The following is a 20,790-nucleotide window of genomic DNA, read 5'->3' as shown; positions in this document are numbered from 1 at the left end:
ATATTTACCAATTTTGTTCATTTATGAATACCCCACCAGTGAAACTCCACATCATGTATGACAGTAAGAATGAGATCCTAGGGGGTGTGGTTGTGGCTCAGTGGTAGAGCACTTGCCTAGCATGCGTGAAGCACTGGGTTGGATCCTCGGCACCACATGAAAAAATAATAATAAAATAAAGGTATTGTTTCCATCTACAACTAAAAAAAATTTAAAAAAAGAATTGGATCCTAATTAGAATAACTTATATTCCATATATGTATAATATGTAAAAATATACTCTACTTTCATGTATATCTAAAAAGTACAACAAAAAAAGAATATTTTCCAACTTTCCCCCCATTAATTACTTTAGAAAACCTAATTAGAATACTTCCCACTTTACTTCCATTGGTCATTTTAAAATTTGAACCTGTGGTGGGAGTTGTCGTGGTAATAGGATTTATTGTAAACAGGGACAGGGCTGTGTCCTTATCCTCCAGCTGCTTCATTTTAATATTTAGTCTCCACCATCTTGGTGTTCCTGAACTCCTACCTAACAGTAGCAAACGCCTGGACTCAGAAGGCTGAGGCAGGAGGATGACAAGTTGAAAGCCAGCTTTAGCAACTTAGTGAGGCCCTGAGAAACTTAGAGATACCTCTCACAATAAAATATTTAAAGAGCTGGAGTTGTAACTTAGTGGTTAAATGACCCCTGTGTGCAATAATACAAAGAAAGAAATGAAAGGTAGTTCCCCCAAAGGAAAGAACACAAAACACACACACACACATACACACACACCCACACAGAGAGAAACAGCACAGATTCCTTAGTAAAACTATGGGATGGTTATTGTACAAAACCTAATAATTACCTTATTCAAATAATTAATTTTTCAGGTTAAGATATATAAGCATGTACTAATTTAAGTCTTTGGAATCATTGAACTTATCACATTGAGTTAACATTTTTCATTTTTTCTTTCTGGTACTGGGGATTGAATCCACGGGAGTTCTATCCATGAGCTCTATCACTGAGCTACACCCCCCCAGCCCTTTTTATTTTTTGAGAGAGCCCTTTTCGGTTTTTATTTATTTTTTTTAAGTTTTATTTATTTATCGGTACAGGGGGTTGAACCCAGGGGCGCTTTATCACTGAGCAACATCTCCAGCCCTTTTTATTTTATGAGAGGGCCTCGGTAAATTGCTGAGGCTGGCTTTGAACTGGCGATCCGGCTGCCTCGGCCTCTGGAGTAGCTGGGAGAACAGTCGTGCGCCAACTCGCCTTACTGAGCTAACAATTTTTATATGAGGTGACCCGAAATGTGTCGGCTTTCTCTCCAGTTAATTCCCAGATTGATATGCACGTCCTCTGAAATGGAACTCAGATCAACCACCCTTTGTATAAGAGTTAGGGCAACTGATAGAAAATTACGAAAGAAAAATTGAAAACAATGACACCGTGAGCTAGGAGTCCTTCGAGCGAGCTGGGCGAGTCACCACAAGTCGCAAATCCTGCTTTGCGGGTGTACTACCAGGTTCCCTATTCTCATCCCACAGCAGCAGAGAAGTTGGACGAGCCTCTGGGGCTCAAGACCAATGCCGGCGGAACTACAAGTCGTGGACTGTAGTTCCCCGGGGAAGAAGTACAGAAGAGGAAGCTACACATGCGCATAGACCCCCAGGTCAACAAAGACGGCGGCGTGAGCGCGCGCCGAAGAAAGACACAGGAGGACGTGCGCGTACGCGTGCGCGTGCGCGGCCGCCACTCGCAGCTACTAGGAGGCAGAGGACAGAGAGGGAGGGGCTGGAGTCACCGACCGCTGGAAGAACAGAAGGGGTTGTGCTCCAGGCCGGGGAAGGAGAAAGGGGCGGGGCCAGCGGGCAGCGCGTGGAGGTGTCGAGCTCCTGGGACCCGCCGGTGCGCGGGGGTCCGTGGCCCTCGCTGACGCCTTGGCCGCTGCTGCCACCGCTTGGTCGCCGTCGGTCTGCGGGAGGCGGGTTATGGCGGCCGCGGCAGTGGGCGCTGTGAATGAGTTCTCCGGGTGGACGAGGGAAGAAGAAAGGCTCCGGCGGCCCCAGCAGCCCGGTGCCTCCGAGGCCTCCGCCCTCCTGCCAGGCCCCCGCCCCTCACGCTGCCGGGCCGGCCCCTCCGCCCCGGTCGCCGCATAAGCGGAACCTGTATTACTTCTCCTACCCGCTCATCGTAGGCTTCGCGCTGCTGCGTCTGGTGGCCTTCCACCTGGGGCTCCTCTTCGTGTGGCTCTGCCAGCGCTTCTCCCGCGCCCTCATGGCCGCCAAGAGGAGCTCCCGGGCCGCGCCGGCGCCAGCCTCGGCCTCGCCCCCTGCGCCCGAGCCGGGTGGCGAGGCCGAGCACGTTCGGGCCTTCCACAAACAGGCCTTCGAGTACATCTCCATTGCCCTGCGCATCGATGAGGACGAGAAAGGTAACTGGGGGTTGGGGGCGGTGGTCCAAGGAGGGCAACACCTGCGTTCCTTTCCTGCGGGAGGGGCGGTGCATCCCCAGATTTGGATCAGCAAATCAGTTTCACAATTCCCAATTAAATCTCTCCCCTTTCAGGGCACCTCAGTTATCGACTTTGTTGCAGACACCATCCTTCTTCCTATACTTTTCCATGTCCCAAGTCTTTATAAGACACCCAGACAAGCTGGTGATAGTGACAGTTGTCCTAGAGTGACCACACGGATTCTTTCTAGCAATGTAAACCATGACTTCGCTGAGCCAGGTTTCCAAAAGTTTTTTTTTTTTTTGTACCAGAGATTGAATCAAGGGGCGCTTAAACATCAAACCACATCCTCAACCCTTTTCATTTTTATTTATTTTTTTTTTGAGACAGGGTCTCACTAAGTTGCTTAGGGCCTTGCTAAGTTGCTGAGGCTGGCCTTGAACTTGGAATCCTCTTGCCTCAGCCTCCAGAGTCGCTGGGATGACAGGCGTGCGCCACCATGCCCGGCTTCCAAAAAATTTTTGCTATTGGAGAAGCTGGGTCTTGTTACAGATTTTATATATTTGTTGTATATGGACAAAGTGCCTTTATATATTTTTATGTAGTACTGAGGATCGAATCCAGTGCCCCACACATGCTAGGCAAGCACTCTACCACTGAGCTACAACTACAGCCCCATTGTTACAGGTTTTTAATGAAAGCAAATACTGTAATGTCAGAGTAAAAAGAACAGATGATTTAAGTTTTAAAGGAATACTTGAGTGTGATTACAGCTGAATTTGCTTTCTGTTTCATGACAGTCATCAATATAGTTGTATTTTAGCATAATACTATTGCCCTGGTTGCTTTGATTTTAATTAAATCAGTATTTCAAGGTAGCCTCTAAGTTTCTAAGTTGAAATGTTAAGTGAGTGAGTTGGATAAATTAATACATATTTTACAACAAAACCAAAAGCAGAGCTTTATGTTTCTATTATTACGTTTGGTATCAGATCTTTTCTAGTATTTATTTATTTATTTATGAACCTTTAATTTTTATTTATTTTGTGCTGAGAATCTAACCCAGTGGCTCACACATGCTAGGCAAGTGCTCTACCACTGAGCCACAACCCCAGCCACTCTAGTTTTTATTTTGAGACAGGGTTTTGCTAAATTGATGAGGATGGCCTCAAATTTGTGATCTTCCTACATCAGCCTCCTTAGTTGCTGGGATTACAGGTGTGGGCTTGGGAGATTTATATTTCTTTTTTCCGTTTTTTTTTTTTTTTTGTGTGTGTGTGTGTGTGTGTTTACCTTTTTAAAATTTATTTTTATGTGGTGCTGAGGATCAAACCCAGGGCCTCATAGGTGCCAGGCAAGCGCTCTACCACTGAGCCACAACCCCAGCCCCAATTTATTTTATGTTTAAAAATTTATTATTTGGTACTGGGAATTGAACCCAGGGGTGCTTTTTCCCTCTGAGCTACACCTCAGCCTTTAAAATTTTTTTAGTTTGAGATGGGTTCTTAATAAGTTGCTGAGGTTGGCCTTGAATTTGCACAGATGTATGTTTTCTAAATGAAAGCAAGAATACTACATTCTTCAGGTTTCATAACAGTTTTTTGTTGTTGTTGTTTAAATTCTGTGTGTCAGGCATTATACTATCAACTTTGCTTGTGTTATTTAATCCTCACAGTTAACCCTGTTAGGTGAAGGCAATATTGATATCAGCATTTTAGAGACGAGGGAACTGAAACTCAAAAGATTAAAGTGGGGGTACTGGGTGTACTCATTGGTAGAGCACATGTATAGCATAAGTCAGGCACTGGGTTCAATTCCTAGTACCAGGAAAAAAAAGGCGGGGGGGGGTGGGGTGGTGCTGGGAATGTGGCTTGTTGGTTAAATATCCTGGGTTCAATCCCCAGTACCAAAAAAAAAAAAAAGAAAGAAAAGAAAAGAAAAAAGAAAAAGAAAAGAAATTATCTAAATAAAATTCTGTTTATTCCTAGTCTGTTTTAAGATACACATATTTAAGACAGCAGACTTTAAAAAATTACTTGCCATAATTTAAAAATTCTGTATCCAACTTTGTGGATAAACATAAAATGTGGATAATATAAAATGCTTATTAATATCTGTTTTTCCAAGTTGGGGATAGTGAGTAGAAATTAAAGGTATCTTGGTAACTTTTATTCCTGAAAATTGCTGTATCTTAACCATTATGAAAGGATTGATTTCAGACCTAATTTTCTTGGGCTTAATGATTCTGCTTTAATGTTCCCATGATTAGAATAAGGAAAAAATTAATCTAATAAATGGACATTGAAATGATAACATTTTTTTAAAAATGGACTTTTTTTTTTTTTTTTTGGTGGAGGGGTATTGGGGATTGAACTCAGGGGCACTCAACCACTGAGCTACATCCCAGTCCTATTTTGTATTTTTATTTAGAGGGAGGGTCTCACTGAGTTGCTTAGCACTCACTGTTGCTGAAGCTGGCTTTGAACTCTCGATCCTCCTGTCTCAGCCTCCCAAGCTGTTGGTATTACAGTCATGCGCCTTTGTGCCCTGCTGACATTACTTTTTATTAAATACATTTCACATTTCTCATCAAAAATATTTAGTAATGGTCTGGGGCTGTAGCTCAGTAGTAGAGCACTTGCCTTACAGGTGTGAGGTCCTGGGTTCTATCCTCAGCACCACTTAGAAATAAATAAATAATGTGTTCATCTACAACTAAAAAATTTTTTTAAAAATATTTAGTAGCATTTTCACTAAAGAGAGAAAAAGCCACTCTTAGGGACTTTATACCTTATTCTGTTTCAAGCTGTTCTTTTTTAAATTGTAGTTTATAGTTTTCTCAATGTTAAGTACAGTTAAACCTTATAAACTCACCTGGTATCTGGAATCACAAGATTATTGTTAGTTGTCTTGATGATAATTAAGGGATAATCAGTAAATGGATATTAAGTTATTGAAGAATGGCCTTCCCTGATCCTTCCTGCATCTTTTCCACAAATTTACTCTCTCTGTTCTACCTAATAGTGGTTCGGATTTCTGGCAAAGTATAGATTATCTATTTTTCTATACTAGTTTTCTTTATTTTTGACCTATAGTAGCCTGCCAAGCCAGTGAAGATATTAATATGCAGATGCAGCATTTTTTCCTCATTGTGAATTATTAATTACTTACACCAGCTGTAGAACAAAAAGTCTTTAAGCACAATCACATTCAGCAATTGTTCATTCTGATAAATGAGGAAACTAAAACTTCAGAATCTATAGTTTTCTTAGAGACTTAGATATTTTGCAGTTATATAAGTTTAGCATAGACATGCTGTACTTATTCACATATTTTCTGCTCCTCTTTATATATTTTTTGTTGTTAGAAGTTATGTTTGTTTTTTGTTTTTAATGGTGTTGAGTATTAAACACAGAGCCTTGGTCATGGTAGGCAAGCACTCTGCCTCTGAAATTTATTTCTAGCCCTTAACTATTGTTGTTAAATGGACTTTGTCAGAATTCTCCAGTCAGTGATTGCCAAGATCACACCTGTGATTGAATAAGTGGGACTTGTTACTTGTTCAAGCCAGGGAGAACACACACCATGTGGAACTGGGGTACTAGGAAGATCTATGGGATTTGGGATGGTATTAGGTGATATCAAGGAGCAATTAAAGGAAGCAAGGTTTTGCTCTGGAGTTGGTGCTGTCAGGAATTAGTAATAATTCTATACTTTAGTTTTTAATTCTGTCTACAAGGAAAAAAAGACTAATGTGAGGGCTAAAGGTGTAATTGGTTAAAAAGTAAGGGTCCCTCAGCTGTAAGAGGGACAACAAGTTCAGTATTTCATGGATTGGACAATGTTCATATTTTTTAAAAATATTTTTTTAGTTGTAGATGGACACAATACCTTTATTCTATTTGGTTTTATTTGTATGTAGTGCTGGGGACCAAACTCAGTGCCTCTTGCATACTAGGCAAGCACTCTACCACTCAGCCACAACCCCAGCCCCCCCCCCAATGTTCATATTTTGTCTATGTTTAAGTGTTATTATAAAGTGATATAGAGTTTCATCACCATTATACAGTGGCCTTATCTGATGTTGATATTCTGTGAAATTGTTCAGTAATTACTGGCTGTAAATGGCAGATCAGTTCCTACTTTAACCAAGGCCTAGCTAATTACTAGGCCAGCTCCTGGATGTTGGAAGCTGCTTTTTATTTCTTAGCTCCAAAGTCTAATTTTACCCCTTTTCAGTTGCAGTACCTATCAAATTGACATTTGAATCCTGACTATATAGCATTGGGCAAGTTACTGTGTGAGATAACGTTTGTAAAGTGCTTAGTGCCCATGCATAGTAGGTCCTCAGTAAATAGGAACTACTATTATTTATTCAGCAGTCCTTTTAAGATTAGAGCTTCTTGAGGTTATATTAGAATATTGATTGGGCTGGGGTTGTGGCTCAATGGTAAAGCGCTCCTCTAACATGTGCAAGGCCCTGGTTCGATCCTCAGTGCCACATAAAAATAAATAAATAAAGGTATTGTGTTCAACTGCAACTAAAAATATAAAATATTAAAAAAAGAATATTGATGAATCTTGAAATTAGTTTTTCTTTTTTCTTTTTTGTACTGGGGATTGAACTCAGGGGCAGTTGACCACTGAGCCACATCCCCAGCCCTATTTTGTATTTCATTTAGAGATGGGGTCTCACTGAGTTGCTTAGGGCCTCCCTTTTGCAGACTGGCTTTGAACTCATTTTCCTCCTACCTAAGCCTCTCAAGCTGCTGGGATTACAGGCGTGTGCCCCCATGCTTGGCTTGCAGTTAGTTTCTGTTACTCTTTTTAGAATGCAATAGCAGCGTAAAATGGGTTTGGAGAAGAAGTATCTAAAGAAACAAAATACTTGTGCTATTTGTGGTCCTTAGACATTTAAAAAAAAAAGAAATTCTTCTATCCTCGCATCTCAATTAGTATCCATGTTTATATATTATAAAAAATTAGAAGTGGATTTTTTGTGCTCATACATAAATATAAGTTCTTGGTATAGAAAATACAACTTCATTTGTGTAATGTGTCAGAATGCATTTTATTGTCATTTATAACTAACTAGAACAGATAAAAAATAAAGAATTTGGAAAATACACAGAATATTAAAATTGTCCAATACCCATAATAAATACACAGGTTGGGGGAGTGGCTTATTTGTTTTGTTTTTTATTTTTCTCTTTTTTTCCCCCTTGCTATTGGGGATTAAAATTAGAAGCATTCCCACCAGTGAGTTAAGTCCCCAGACTTTAAAATTTATTTTTATAGTATTGGGGTTAACCCACAGTGCTCTACCAGTGAACTGTATCGCAGTGCTTTTTAATTTTATTATGGTACTGGCTATTGAACTCATGGTGCTTAATTGAGCCACATTCCCACCCTTTTTATTTATTTACTTTTTAAAATTTTGAGACAGGTTCTCAATAAATTGCTTAGGATCTTGCTAATTTGCTGAGGCTGGCCTTGAACTTGCATTCCTCTTAGCCTCCTAAATTGCTGAGAATTCAGGTGTGTGCCTGGCTTAATTTTGCTTATCTTGAGCTTTACAAATGAAATCATCTGGTATGTGTTCTTCATGTGCTGAACATTATCCTTGTCAGACTAATCAATGATGTTATATGTGGCAGTGGATCATTTTCATCGCTGTATGCCAGTGATTGGCCAACTGCCTGTGAAGGGTCATTTGCCTTTTTAAAAAATTATTATAGTAGTAAAATATATATAACATAAAGTTTATCATTTTAAGTGTACATTCACTGGTATTAAGCACATTCACAGTGTTGTGCCGCTGTCACCACTATCCATTTCTACAACTTTTTCATGATCCAAACAGAAATTCTGTACCCTTTAAACAGTAACTTCCCAATAGGTGCTCCCTTTTCTCCCTTTCCTAGTTCCTGGTAACCTCTCTTCTATTTTCTGTCTCTGAATTTGCCTAGTCTGGGTATCTCATTGGTGGAGTCATACAGTATTTACCATTTTGTGTCTGGTTTATTTCATATAATTTTTTTTTTTTTTTGTACTGGAGCTGGGTGGAGGCTTTACCACTATGTCACATCCCTAGCCCTTTTTCATATTGGCACTGGGGATTGAACCCAGAGGTGTTCAACCACTGAACCACATTCCCAGCACTTTTTCATATTTTTATTTAGAGGTAGGTCTCATTAAGTTGCTTAGGGCCTTGCTAAGGTGCTGAGGCTGGCTTTGATCCTCTTGCCTCAGCCTCCTGAGCCACTAAGATTACAGGTGTGTGCCATCATACCCAGTTTATTTTCTATTTTGAGACAAAGTCTTGCTAAGTTGGTTAGGGACTTGCTCAGTTGCTGAGGCTGCCTTGAACTTGTGATCCTCTTGGCTCAGCTTCCTGAGTTGCTGGGATTATAGGCATGTGTCATTTTGCCTAGCAGCATGTTTTCAAGATTTATCCTTATTGTAGCAATTATCAGATTTTCGTTCTTTTTTTTTAAGTCTGAATAATGTTCTGTCATCTGTATATATAAACATTTTGTTTATCCATTTTGGACATTTGGGCTGTTCCCATGTAATGAGGATAATTCTGATATGAATATCAGTATATTACCAGTGTATAAGTATTAGTTTGAGTGCCTGCTTTTAGTTTTTAGGGTGTGAAACCTAGGAGTGGGATTACTGGATCATATGGCAACTCTGTGTTAACTTTTCAAACTTTCAAATTTTTCCATAAAGGCTATACTATTTTCTCTTCCTACTGGCAGCATACAAAGGTTCCATTTTCTCCACATTTGTTATATTCTATTTTATCAGATTTTTCTTGATTCTTGAGATTGAATCCAGGGGCTCTTTACCACTGAACTATATCCCCAGTCCTTTTTATTTTTTGTTTTGATACAGGGTATTGCTAAGTTTGATTATCTCCCTAAATTGCCCAGGTTGACCTCATACTACTTGTGATCATCCTGCCTCAGCCTCCCAAATTGCTGGGATTATAGGCATGTACCACCACACTTGGCCTTTTTTTTTTTTTTCCTTTTTTTTTTTTTTTTTTAATAGCCACCCTACTACATAGAGTGGTATCATTTGACTTGTAGGTTGGACATCTTTTCATGTGATTAATGGCTATTTGTGTATCTCATTTTGAGAAATGTCTATTCAGGTCTTGTGTGTGGGTTTGTGTATATGTATGTATATGTTTTTGTGGTGTGGGAGATCAAATCCAGGGCTTTGTGTGTGCTAAGAAAGAGCTGCTACTGAGCCATACAGCTTCTTTTGTCCATTTTTTTTAACATATTTATTTAATTTATTTATGTTTATGTGGTGCTGAGGATCGAACCCAGAGCCTTGCATGTTCCAGGCAAGCACTGTATCGCTGAGCCACAACCCCAGCCCCCTTTGTCCAACTTTAAATTTAATTGTTCTTATGTTGTTGAGCAATTAGTACATTTTTTTTAAATTTATTTTTTAGTTATTGGCGGACACAACATCTTTGTTTGTATGTGGTGCTGAGGATCGAACCTGGGCTGCACGCATGCCAGGCGAGCGCACTACCGCTTGAGCCACATCCCCAGCCCAATTAGTACATATTTTAAACAACTACTTGATTCTGCCATGTATAGAGGTGTTATGTGACTGGATTTGAACTTTGGACCATAGTTTGCTAACTCCTGCCTTAGATAATGTAGTTTATTTATACTTCATATTATTGGTTAATAATTTTAAACTACAACAAGAAGTAGTTGTAAGTTCCTGCCACCCCAATTCTTTTTCTTTTTTAAAAAATATTTTTAGTTCTAGATGGAAACAAAACAAAATTTAATTAATTAATTTATGTGGCGCTGAAGATCGAACCCAGTGCCTCACGCATGCAAGGCAAGTGCTCAACCACTGAGCAACAACCCCAGCCCTGCTTTCTTGATTTGATGTAGTTTGGTTATTTGAGTATGAGTTATTTGACATTGTTGGGTAAGAGGGAAATGTGTATGGAAATTTAGGAACTGTTGGGAACTATATTAAAGTAACTTTGAGACCTTTGTGCACTGGAGACCATTGGAAGATTTGATTTTCCTACCTTAAATTCACCAAAGGATGTGCGGTGGAGGTTATGGTCTGTAGTTTTCCGACTCCTAACGTAAGAGACTGAAGTAATTTAATTTGAATGTGGACTTCAGTCATTTACAGGCTAGAACTAGTTCTTCATATTCAGTGATGCAGAGTCTCAACCATGTTCCTTTGCCATAACTGCTTCTCTTTAGCATCTCTGGAATTATTATTATTTTTTTTTTTTGTCAGCTTAGTTATATGAGTTTGTGGGAAGTTCTGCTTAGTTGTTGGCCAATTCTGCTTTCAGAATTGCCGATGAGTTCAAGTAGGAAAGTAAAGTGCCCTGGGGGTGGGAATAGGAAAGATAGTAGAATGAATCAGATGTAACTTTCCTGTGTTCTTATATGAATACATGACCAATGGAACTCCACATCGTGTACAACTACAAAAATGCCAAGTTATACTCCATGTATTTATGATATATCAAAGTATATTCTACTGTCATGTATAACTAAAAAGAACAAATTTAAAAATTCAGATCTTTTCACGGAAACATTAAAAAAAAAAAAAGTGCCCAAAGTGCCATACTTGATTCTGTTGGCTTCTTTTTTTCCCCATAGTTTGGCATTTTTTAAAATGATAACCACTATAAGAATAGAATAATAGCCATTCTAATGGGTGTGAAGTGGTCCCTCTTTTCCAAATTTTGGTAATTTTCATTGTTTTGGGATCTCTCCCATTCTTTCTTGAAGATGTTTTTAAAACAGAGCTCTTCTAGTTTTTCTCTTCTTACTATTATAATAAAAAATTTAGTTCTGGGATCATAATCCAAGCTAATCTTTATATACAAATCTTGGAATATTGTACTTTTAAAAAAATCAGATTTATTGAGGTAGTTATGCACAGTAAAATTTACCTGGTGTAAGAGTATAGTTCAGTGAGTTTTGATAAATAGTTGGGTAACCAACACCACATATTCAATATGTTGAATGTTTCATCACAGCAAAAGTTTCCTTGTATTCTTTCTAGTAATTCCCCTCAGCTCCTGGCAATCACTGATATGATCTGTCCCTATAGTTTTGGGCATCTTTTTATGAATTTATTGGTCGTTTATGTCTGTTTTTTGGCAAATGTGTAATTCATTCTTCTGCCTGTTCTTCTTTATTTATTCTTTTTTGTGGTAGTGGGGATTACCCAGGTGCGGTCTACCTCTGAGCCATGTTCTCTCCCTTTTTAAATTTTATTTTTGAGACAGGGTCTCTCCAGTAGCCCAGAATGGCCTTGAACATGTGATCCTCCTGCCTCAGCCTCAGGTAGCTGGGATTACAGGCATGTGCCTCCATGCCTAGGTCACTTTTATTTTTAAAATTTTAAGCAAATATGATATTGTTACAAATATTCTCACCACTTACATTGCAAATGCTATTATACTATTTTCTCCTTGTTTTCAAATTAAGAATCCCAAAATACATGTAAACAGATATTTTCTTTATTGAAAACAGGAAGATGAGCATCCAAACGTTTTGAGTTACAGGCTTACACCACCACACCCAGCTTTGTTTTGATTTAATGGCATCATGAGATGAGAAAAATGAAAAAGGTGGTTTTTGTTTTGTTTTGTTTTTGTACTGAGGGTTGAACTGAGGGACACTGGACCACTGAGCCACATCCCCAGCCCTATTTTGTATTTTATTTAGAGTTGTTTAGCGCTTGAAGTTGCTGGGGCTGGCTTTACCTAGTGATCCTTCTGCCTCAGCCTCCTGAGCTGCTGGGATTATAGGTGTGCGCCATCACGCTCAGCAAAAAGGCGGTTTTAATCAGTGATTTCTACCTTTGCTTTACTGTATTCCATTACTAGCCACTCATGAGGCTTTGCAGAGTCCACAGACTAAGAAATTAATTTTCAAAATGAGATTTGCACATAATTATTACTTTGTAGATGCATGCTAAACATACTGACTATGCTGAATTTTTAAGTTCTTTTTAGGTTTAACTTAGAACAAGAATTAATGTTTTAAACCAGTCACTTGATTCAAAGAAAGTAGATTTATGCTTCTAAATACCACACTTGTAATCTTATATACCATTTTTTATGATGTAATCATATGTTAAGTAGAAATTTGCTTTAGCAAGGAGGCATCTAGGGGCTGGGGATATGGCTCAAGCGGTAGCACGCTCACCTAGAATGCGTGCGGCCCGGGTTCGATCTTCAGCACCACATACAAAGAAAGATGTTGTGTCTGCCGAGAAACTGAAAAATAAATATTAAAAAAAAAAAAAGAAAGAAAGGAGGCATCTAACAATGAACACATTATGTAAGATTGGATATAAACTGTGCTTTTTTCCCTCATTTACTGAAATCATGTTTATATTTTACAACATTATATGTTATGAACTATTTATTTAAAATAATTTTCCCCTAAATGAAATTGATTTCACTAGTATAACCTTGCAGTGGTTATAAGCATTACTGCAATGAGACAGTAAGTAAAATGGATTCTCAGTCCTAAAATTTTGTTGTTTTTTTTTTTTAAAAGAGTGAGAGAAGAGAGAGAGAATTTTTTTTAATATTTATTTTTTTAGTTCTCGGCGGACACAACATCTTTGTTGGTATGTGGTGCTGAGGATTGAACCCGGGCCGCACACATGCCAGGTGAGCGCGCTACCTCTTGAGCCACATCCCCAGCCCTCAGTCCTAAAATTTTGAAGAACATGTGACTATATCACTTCCCCCCCTTGAAGATTCACATACATGTTAAGATGTCAAAAGGACTCAGAAGTAGCCAGGCATGGTGGCACACACCTGTAACCCAGCATCTCGGGAGGCCAAGACAGGAGAATTGTAAGTTTAAAGCCAGCCTCAGCAACGTTGAGGTGCTAAGCAGCAATTTGGAGACAGGAGATCCTGTCTCCAAATAAAGTACAAAAATAGGAAAATAGGGCTAGGAATATTGCTCAGTGGTAAAGTGCCACTGAGATCAATCCTTGATACAAGAAAAAAAAAAAAAAAGACTCAGAAGTCATAGTAATGTTTTTCAAACTTATTGATCACAACCTACTTTTCTTGTAGTGTCTGTCAGTGGTATGCTTTGGGAAATAAATGGCATACTCTTCATGTTTATGATACATACAAATAATGATTTCTATTTTGAAGCAGGTCAGAAGGAGCAAGCTGTGGAATGGTATAAGAAAGGTATTGAAGAACTAGAAAAAGGAATAGCTGTTATAGTTACAGGACAAGGTAAGGTTATGTTTATATTTATTTACAGCCATCCCAAATATACAGCCATCCCCTCTTATCCACCAGGCCCCTAGTGGATGCCTGAAACTGCAGACATTACCAAGCCACATATACTATGCTAATAGCCAGCATGACTTCTTAATGTGCAGTGTGGATATGGTGAATAAAGACATGATTCCTGTCCTGAGTGGGACAGACAGGACAGGGTGAGATTTTATCTTACTACTCTGAACAGGGAGCAGTTTAATACTTATTACCTGTATGTTTTTGAAATTTTCCATTTAATATTTTTGGACTGCAATTGACCACAGGTTACTGAAACTGCTGAGAACAAAACCATGGTTGGGGGCAAGGGCATATGATTTCCCTGGTTTTAAATCTATTATCTTAATAAAGGCATTTCTAACCTTTTTGTGTGTGGTAGGGAGAAGGTCCTCGAGATTGAACCCCATTGGTACTCTACCACTGAGCTATATCCTAACCCAAAATTTTAAGATCCTCAAACTTGTGATCCTCCTGCTTTGGAATCCTGAGTTGCTGCAAATACAGGCATGCACTACTGCACCTGGCTAAATATTTTTAGATGTTAATATTAACATTGGTAGACATACAGTTTATTACCTTTTCTAAAAATGAAGTTGTAACCAATATGCACAAACTTGTTTACCCATAGTAGTCAGGCAACAGCTACTATATTACTTGTGTCCTTCTTGGAGTTTTCTATTGGTTATCAGACATATATTTTAGCCCTGTTTTTGAAACCCAGTCCTTTCTTTATTGTCAAGGAGAAAAGGAACAGTTAATCCACAAATGCCCTTTGCACTTGTGTGTAATGCTCCTCCAGCCCCGTACTGGAGATTGACCCCAGGACCTTGCACCATGCTAGCCAAGTGCTCTACCTTTTAGCTACATCCCCCAGCCTGATAATACATCTTAACTGTATGTTAGTTAGTAAATGTCTTATTTTGATTTATATTTGGCTTTTAAAAACAAAACCAGCCAGGCACAGTGGTACACACCTGTCATCTCAGCATCTTGAGAGACTGAGGCAAGAGGATCGATCTCGAGTGCGAGGCCAGCCTGGTCAATTTAATGAGACCCTGTCTCAAAACAAAAAATTTTAAAAAGGATTAGGGATATAGCTCAGTGGTAGGGTACCCTCAGTACCAACAAAACAAACCCAAACCAGTTATTTCTCATCTTTTCTATTACATCAAATTAAAACTAGAGTTCTGGCCAGGCATGGTAGCACTCACCTGTAATCCCAGCAGTTCAGGAGGCTAAAGCAGGAGGATTACAAGTTCAGAGCCAGTCTCATAAACTTAGTGAGGCTGTAAGCAACCTAGTGAGACCCTGTCTGATAAAGGGCTGCGAATATGGCTAAGTGGTTAACTGCCCTTGGGTTCAACCCTGGTACATACATACATACATACATAAAATTAGAGTCTAATATCTTTAAATACATTTATTGCATACTTTACCACATGCCCAAGCATCATTTTTTAAGTGCTTCATATGTAGTATCTTTTTTTTTTTTGTAGTTGTAGACTGACATAATGCCTTTATTTTATTTGTTTTATTTTTATGTGGTGCTGAGGATCGAACCCAGTGTCTCATGCACGCTAGGCAAATGTTGTGCCACTGAGCTACAGCCCCAGCCCTGTAATCTCTTAATTTTCTCTACATTTCAATGCTCTGTAGCTGTTAGTATCTTTATTTTTCAGATGAATAACCTGAAGTATAGAGAAGTACATTACTTAAGGTCTCTTGGCTAGCAAGTGATAAAGTCATGATGTGAACCCAAGCAGTAATTGATAGTCAAAGCCTGAATTCTTAAATAACATGTAATGAGTGTAGTATAGTATGTGAGTGACACTGTTAAATAGAGACATGTTACTTAATAGCAGGAATACATTCCAATAAATGTGTCATTACACAATTTTCTCATTGTGTGAACATCTCTGAGCATACTTACACAAACCTGAATGATACAGATCAATCATTCTATATGATTTTTGATGCAATCAAAGGATAATGGTAAACATGAGTTTTGTGAGATTGCTACCTATGTAGTAGTAAATTTTTTTAATATATATTTTTTAGTTGGAGATGGACACAATACCTTCATTTTATTTATTTTTATGTGGTGCTGAGAATCGAACCCAGTGCCTCATGTGCGAAGGCAAGTGCTCTGCAACTAAACCACAATCCCAGCCTCAGTAAATTTTTTATAAGTAAAAAAAGTATGGGGCTGGGGATGTGGCTCAAGCGGTAGCGCGCTTGCCTGGCATGCGTGCGGCTGGCCCGGGTTCGATCCTCAGCACCACATACAAACAAAGATGTTGTGCCTGCCAATAACTAAAAAATAAATATTAAAATTCTAAAAAAAAAAAGTATAATATAGAAGTGTGGTAAATAAAACAATAGCATAGTTTTTTGTTATTAACAAGTATTATTTATACTGTATGAACTATATATACTACTGATAGCAGAGTAGGTTTGTTTATACCAGCTTCTTTGGAACTTTTGTCATGTGTTTAGCTATTGTTAATCAAACTGACATTATGTAGCACATGACTATACTTCAGTTTATCATAGCTAAAATACATTCAGAAGCAAAAAGTATAATATTAAGTTACAAAAAAATTTAGTATTTCAGTTAAGAATCAGTAGATGTTTTTGGGTAGCTAGATGACTCTACTATCTAATATTAGTTAAACTCTAGTAATTGTAATGTGTCCAGTATCTACCCTGTTTTCTTCCTTTCCCTTTTATTTTTGACTACTTCTGTAGCTACTGGTCTCCTGTATAAGAGAAAGCAGAATAAAACATAAATATGGGTGTATAGGCCTTTGAGAGACTTTAAAGAACATGACTATGAATTATGTGAAAAATATATTTGCAGCTGTCAACTACATGGAGAATATTAGAAGAAAATTAATTTGTTATAAGAAAACCAGTATTTCATCAATAAAAAATGCCTTCTGTTGCATCACAAAGAGAAAAAGCTGTTAATTGAACTATGATACAGTTTCTATTTAGGGATTAGAATTTTGATTTCAATTTTATTGAGTAGAATGTATTAGTCTTAATTTGCTATAGTAATAGTGTTAATGTCTGTGACAGATGTGTGCATGGACAGGCAATGACAAACTATGTTCTGACTGCAGCCAGGTTGATAGCATTAATAAGTTGACAGTGATGATAAAATGAATCCCAATTTGAAATGTGGGTGAAAAATATCATAGGTTTCATTTAAAAAAAAAGTGATAGGTTTCATGAATTGTGTATGAAATACATAACCACAGTATGTCAGAACCTCATTACATGGCTTCAATAGTATTATTTGAAAATATCAAAATTTATTAGCTATTATTTGAGCACATTGATTTCTTTGTAAAGACTTTGACTCTTGATTAATTGGGCTGATCTATTATCTGGAAACAATATTAGTAGAGAAAGGTAGATATTTTAATTCATCTTTTTTTTTTGTTTGTTTTCTTTTTTAGGTGAACAGTGTGAAAGAGCTAGACGCCTTCAAGCTAAAATGATGACTAATTTGGTTATGGCCAAGGATCGTTTACAACTTCTAGGTATCAGTTAATGTGTAATTGGATATGAGATGTATTTGAAATGTATGTTTAATGAATGTCTTAATTGTAGATAGAAGTAGATTAGTAATTGAAATGTGGCCTAAGCTTTTTTTTGTTTGTTTGTTTTAAATATGCTCAGGGTTTCCAAACATAAACTAAATCAGAAAGAAGAATATTTCTAAGTGTCTATTAGCTTTGATAATAATCAGTTCATGGCCATTCTTGATTTATTCATATCAGGGGCAGGCAAACTGCAGTCAATGGACAAACCCAACTTGCTGCCTATTATTATGATAGCTTTATCGATCACACAGGCACTTCTGGTTTTGTTTTGTTTTTTTTTTAAGAGAATTTTTTTTTTTTAATGTTTATTTTTTAGTTTTCGGCAGTCACAACATCTTTGTTTTGTATGTGGTGCTGAGGATCGAACCCGGGCCACACGCATTCCAGGCAAGCGCACTACCGCTTGAGCCACATCCCCAGCCCAACACTTCTGTTTCTTTATGTATTAGCTGTGACTTTCATGCTACAGTGTCAGAATGGAATAATCCATACAGAGATCATATAACCCTCAAAACCTAAAATGTATAATACCTGGTCTTTTATAGAAAAAGTTTAATATATAGGACTACCTGCTTTGCTTTGCTTCTTGCATTTTGTGTGTTGAAACCAGGTCTTTGTCATATAGTTTTTCCTGCGTTCTGACTGTTGTTGCATACATCTGTGTGGTGTTTTTTATTTTTATTTATTTATATATTTACTTACTTACTTACTTAAAGAGAGAGAGAGAGAATTTTAATATTTTTTTTTTAGTTTTCGGTGGACACAACATCTTTGTTTGTATGTGGTGCTGAGGATCGAACCTGGGCCGCATGCATGCCAGGCGAGCGCTCTACCGCTTGAGCCACTTCCCCAGCCCTGTATGGTGTTTTTTAACATGCTTTTCTGTCTTTCCTGTAAATTGATTGTTGAATATAGAACATTGATTAGATTGAAAGTTGATTTTAATTTTTAAATGACAGGACTTCTTCATAGATGGCTATATATGTGTTCATCAGTAGTTCTTCCATCTTCTTATAAGATGAGCAGAAGTTAACTAAGGCCTGATGACGTTTTAATTCTATCATTCTGTCAGCATTCATTAGCTGAAATGGAAACTTTCCTTTCTATTTGATGGTATAAGGTGTTTTTTTTGGGGGGGGGCGGAGGGATACCAGGGATTGAACCCAGAGTCATATCTGCAACCCTTTTTTGGGGGGGCGGGGGTACTAGGGATTGAATTCAGGGATACTTGACCACTAAGCCACATCCCCAGCCTATTTTTTATTTTATTTGAGACAGGGTCTCACTGAAATGTTTAGCACATCTCTGTTGCTGAGGCTGGCTTTGAATTTGCAATCCTCCTGTCAGCCTCCCAAGCTGCTGAGATTACAGGCATGCACCACCACATTTGCACCCAGCTGCAGCAGTCCTTTTTTTATATTTTATATAGAGACGGGGCCTTGCTGAATTGCTTAGGGCCTCAATGAGTTGCTGAGGCTGGGTTTGAACTGACAATCCTTTTGCCTCAGCCTCCTGAACCACTGGGATTATAGAGGTGTGCTACTAAACCTGGCTTGATGGTATAAGTTTAAAATGCGTGTGTGTGTGTGTGTGTGTGTGTGTGTGTGTGTGTGTGTATGTACGTATGTACCAGCGATTGAACTCGGGGTCACTCACCACTGAGCCACATCCCTAGCCATATTTTGTATTTTATTTAGAGACAGGATCTCCCTGAGTTGCTAAGCATATCGCCATTGCTGAGTCTGGCTTTGAACTCTCGATCCTCCTGACTCAGCCTCCTGAGCTGCTGGGATTACAGGCATGTGCCACCATGCCTGGCTTAAAAATATATTTTAAAGGGAAATCTATGCCTTAAAACAAAGTGGAACAAACATCTACCACATCTGAACCATTCTTTATACCTTGGTATGATGGAAATAGTTGATATTTATTTGGTAAGAAGGCAGACCTTATATATTTGTACCTCTGTGAGTTGCGGTAAGTTATTTAGCATATCTGAACCTTTTTTTTTAATCTAATTTTTAAATAAGGCTAATAGATGATATTTACCTTCTATTTGTGACCATTGTGTTATTGAAGGAACCTAACCTATAGTAAGTACTTTTAAAATGTTGAGGATTTTTCACCTGTGCTGGTGATCAAACCCAGGGCCTTTCACAAAGTCAGCAAGCATTCTACCACTGAGCTAACCTCCAGCCCCATAATATTGGTTTTTATTCTTTTTTTTTTAAATCTGTCTACCTCCCCTGCTTTAGTAGAAAAATATTTACATGTCTATGTACTTATTTACTTATTTTGTAGGTTTTTTTTTTTTTTCCTCTGTAGTTAAAAAACCAACCTTCACTACAGAGGGCTAACAAGATAATGTTCCCTGACTTCAGTGGCTGAAAGGGTTTTCCTTTTTACTTCCTTTATAAAGGCTATTATATATCAAATATAATTAAAAGTTAGGGCTGGAGAATGGTACAGTGCTTGCCTAGCATGTGTGAGGCCCTGTGTTTGATCCCCTGCAATTCACATATGTCGTGTGTGTGTTTGTATATAATAAAATATTATATCAAAGGTTGTTATAGTAAAATAGTTAATTGTTCTAGTAGGTAATTTATATGTGTTTTAGCTATGAAGCCTTTCAAAGTATATTTAAAGTGTCATATATGACGCAGAATAAATATGATTATAGAACAGTTTGTAACATGTTTCAAATTGAATGAGTTGATTTTTATCTTTTATTTAAAGTTCTGATACAGTATAATATTAAAAGTATATTGTCAATTATAGACCTCTTTTTCCCCTTCTTGTTTTGGGGGATTAAACCCAGACCTTTACATATACTAAGCATGTTCTCTGAGCTATATCCCCAGCCATTTTTATTTTGAGATAGTATCTTGCTAAGTTGTCCAGGTTGGTCTTGAGCTTGAGATCTTTCTGCCTCAACTTTATGAATAACTAGTATTGCAAGCATGAACCACCACACCCAGCTGTATATATGCTTATTTTTCAATGTGACTTTGTAATTTATTTGCATTATTAGAAGATAGGACAAAAAGAATACAACATAAAGCTAGCTATTAAAATAATACTTTGTATGTTTTGAAATGGGTATCTGTTTTCATTCTCAAAAAAATATTTATAAAAGATATTACTTGCATATTGCAGTGTTAGGGATCAACCCCACAGCCTTATACATATTAGGTAATGAGAGAGATGTTACTTTAAAAATAGAGAGGAAATACCAGGTGTGGTGGCACGTGCCTGTAATCCCAGAAACTCTAGAGGCTGAGGCAGGAGGATCACTGTTGGAATAGCAACAGTATTATTCAGTGTTAATCAGGAATATCACAAGTTGGAGGCCAGCCTCAGCAACTCAGCTAGACCCTGTCTCAAAATTTTAAAAATGGGC

General features: G+C 38.0%; 1 protein-coding gene across 6 annotated transcripts in view; it reads left to right on the top strand.

The window, feature by feature from the left end:
* Nucleotides 1-1,714: 1,714 nt before the first annotated feature.
* Nucleotides 1,715-20,790, top strand: part of Spast (spastin) — a 57,425-nt gene continuing 38,349 nt past the window's right edge. For 2 of the 6 annotated variants that reach the window (XM_040271549.2, XM_040271551.2), the window contains exons 1-3: nt 1,717-2,426; nt 13,648-13,734; nt 17,244-17,327. In XM_040271549.2, the coding sequence (XP_040127483.1) occupies nt 2,012-2,426; nt 13,648-13,734; nt 17,244-17,327 (586 nt within the window). In that variant the 5' untranslated portion in view covers nt 1,717-2,011. Of the gene's footprint in view, nt 2,427-13,647; nt 13,735-17,243; nt 17,328-20,790 lie in introns of all 6 variants that reach the window. The other 4 variants (XM_078029426.1, XM_040271550.2, XM_005322471.5 and 1 more) reach the window with 4 other exon arrangements.

Source organism: Ictidomys tridecemlineatus, chromosome 12, assembly GCF_052094955.1.
Source record: "Ictidomys tridecemlineatus isolate mIctTri1 chromosome 12, mIctTri1.hap1, whole genome shotgun sequence".
Classification (NCBI taxonomy): Eukaryota; Metazoa; Chordata; class Mammalia; order Rodentia; family Sciuridae; genus Ictidomys; species Ictidomys tridecemlineatus.
The sequence above is the reverse complement of the archived record's forward strand: the minus strand, read 5'-3'. Positions and strand labels throughout refer to the sequence as shown.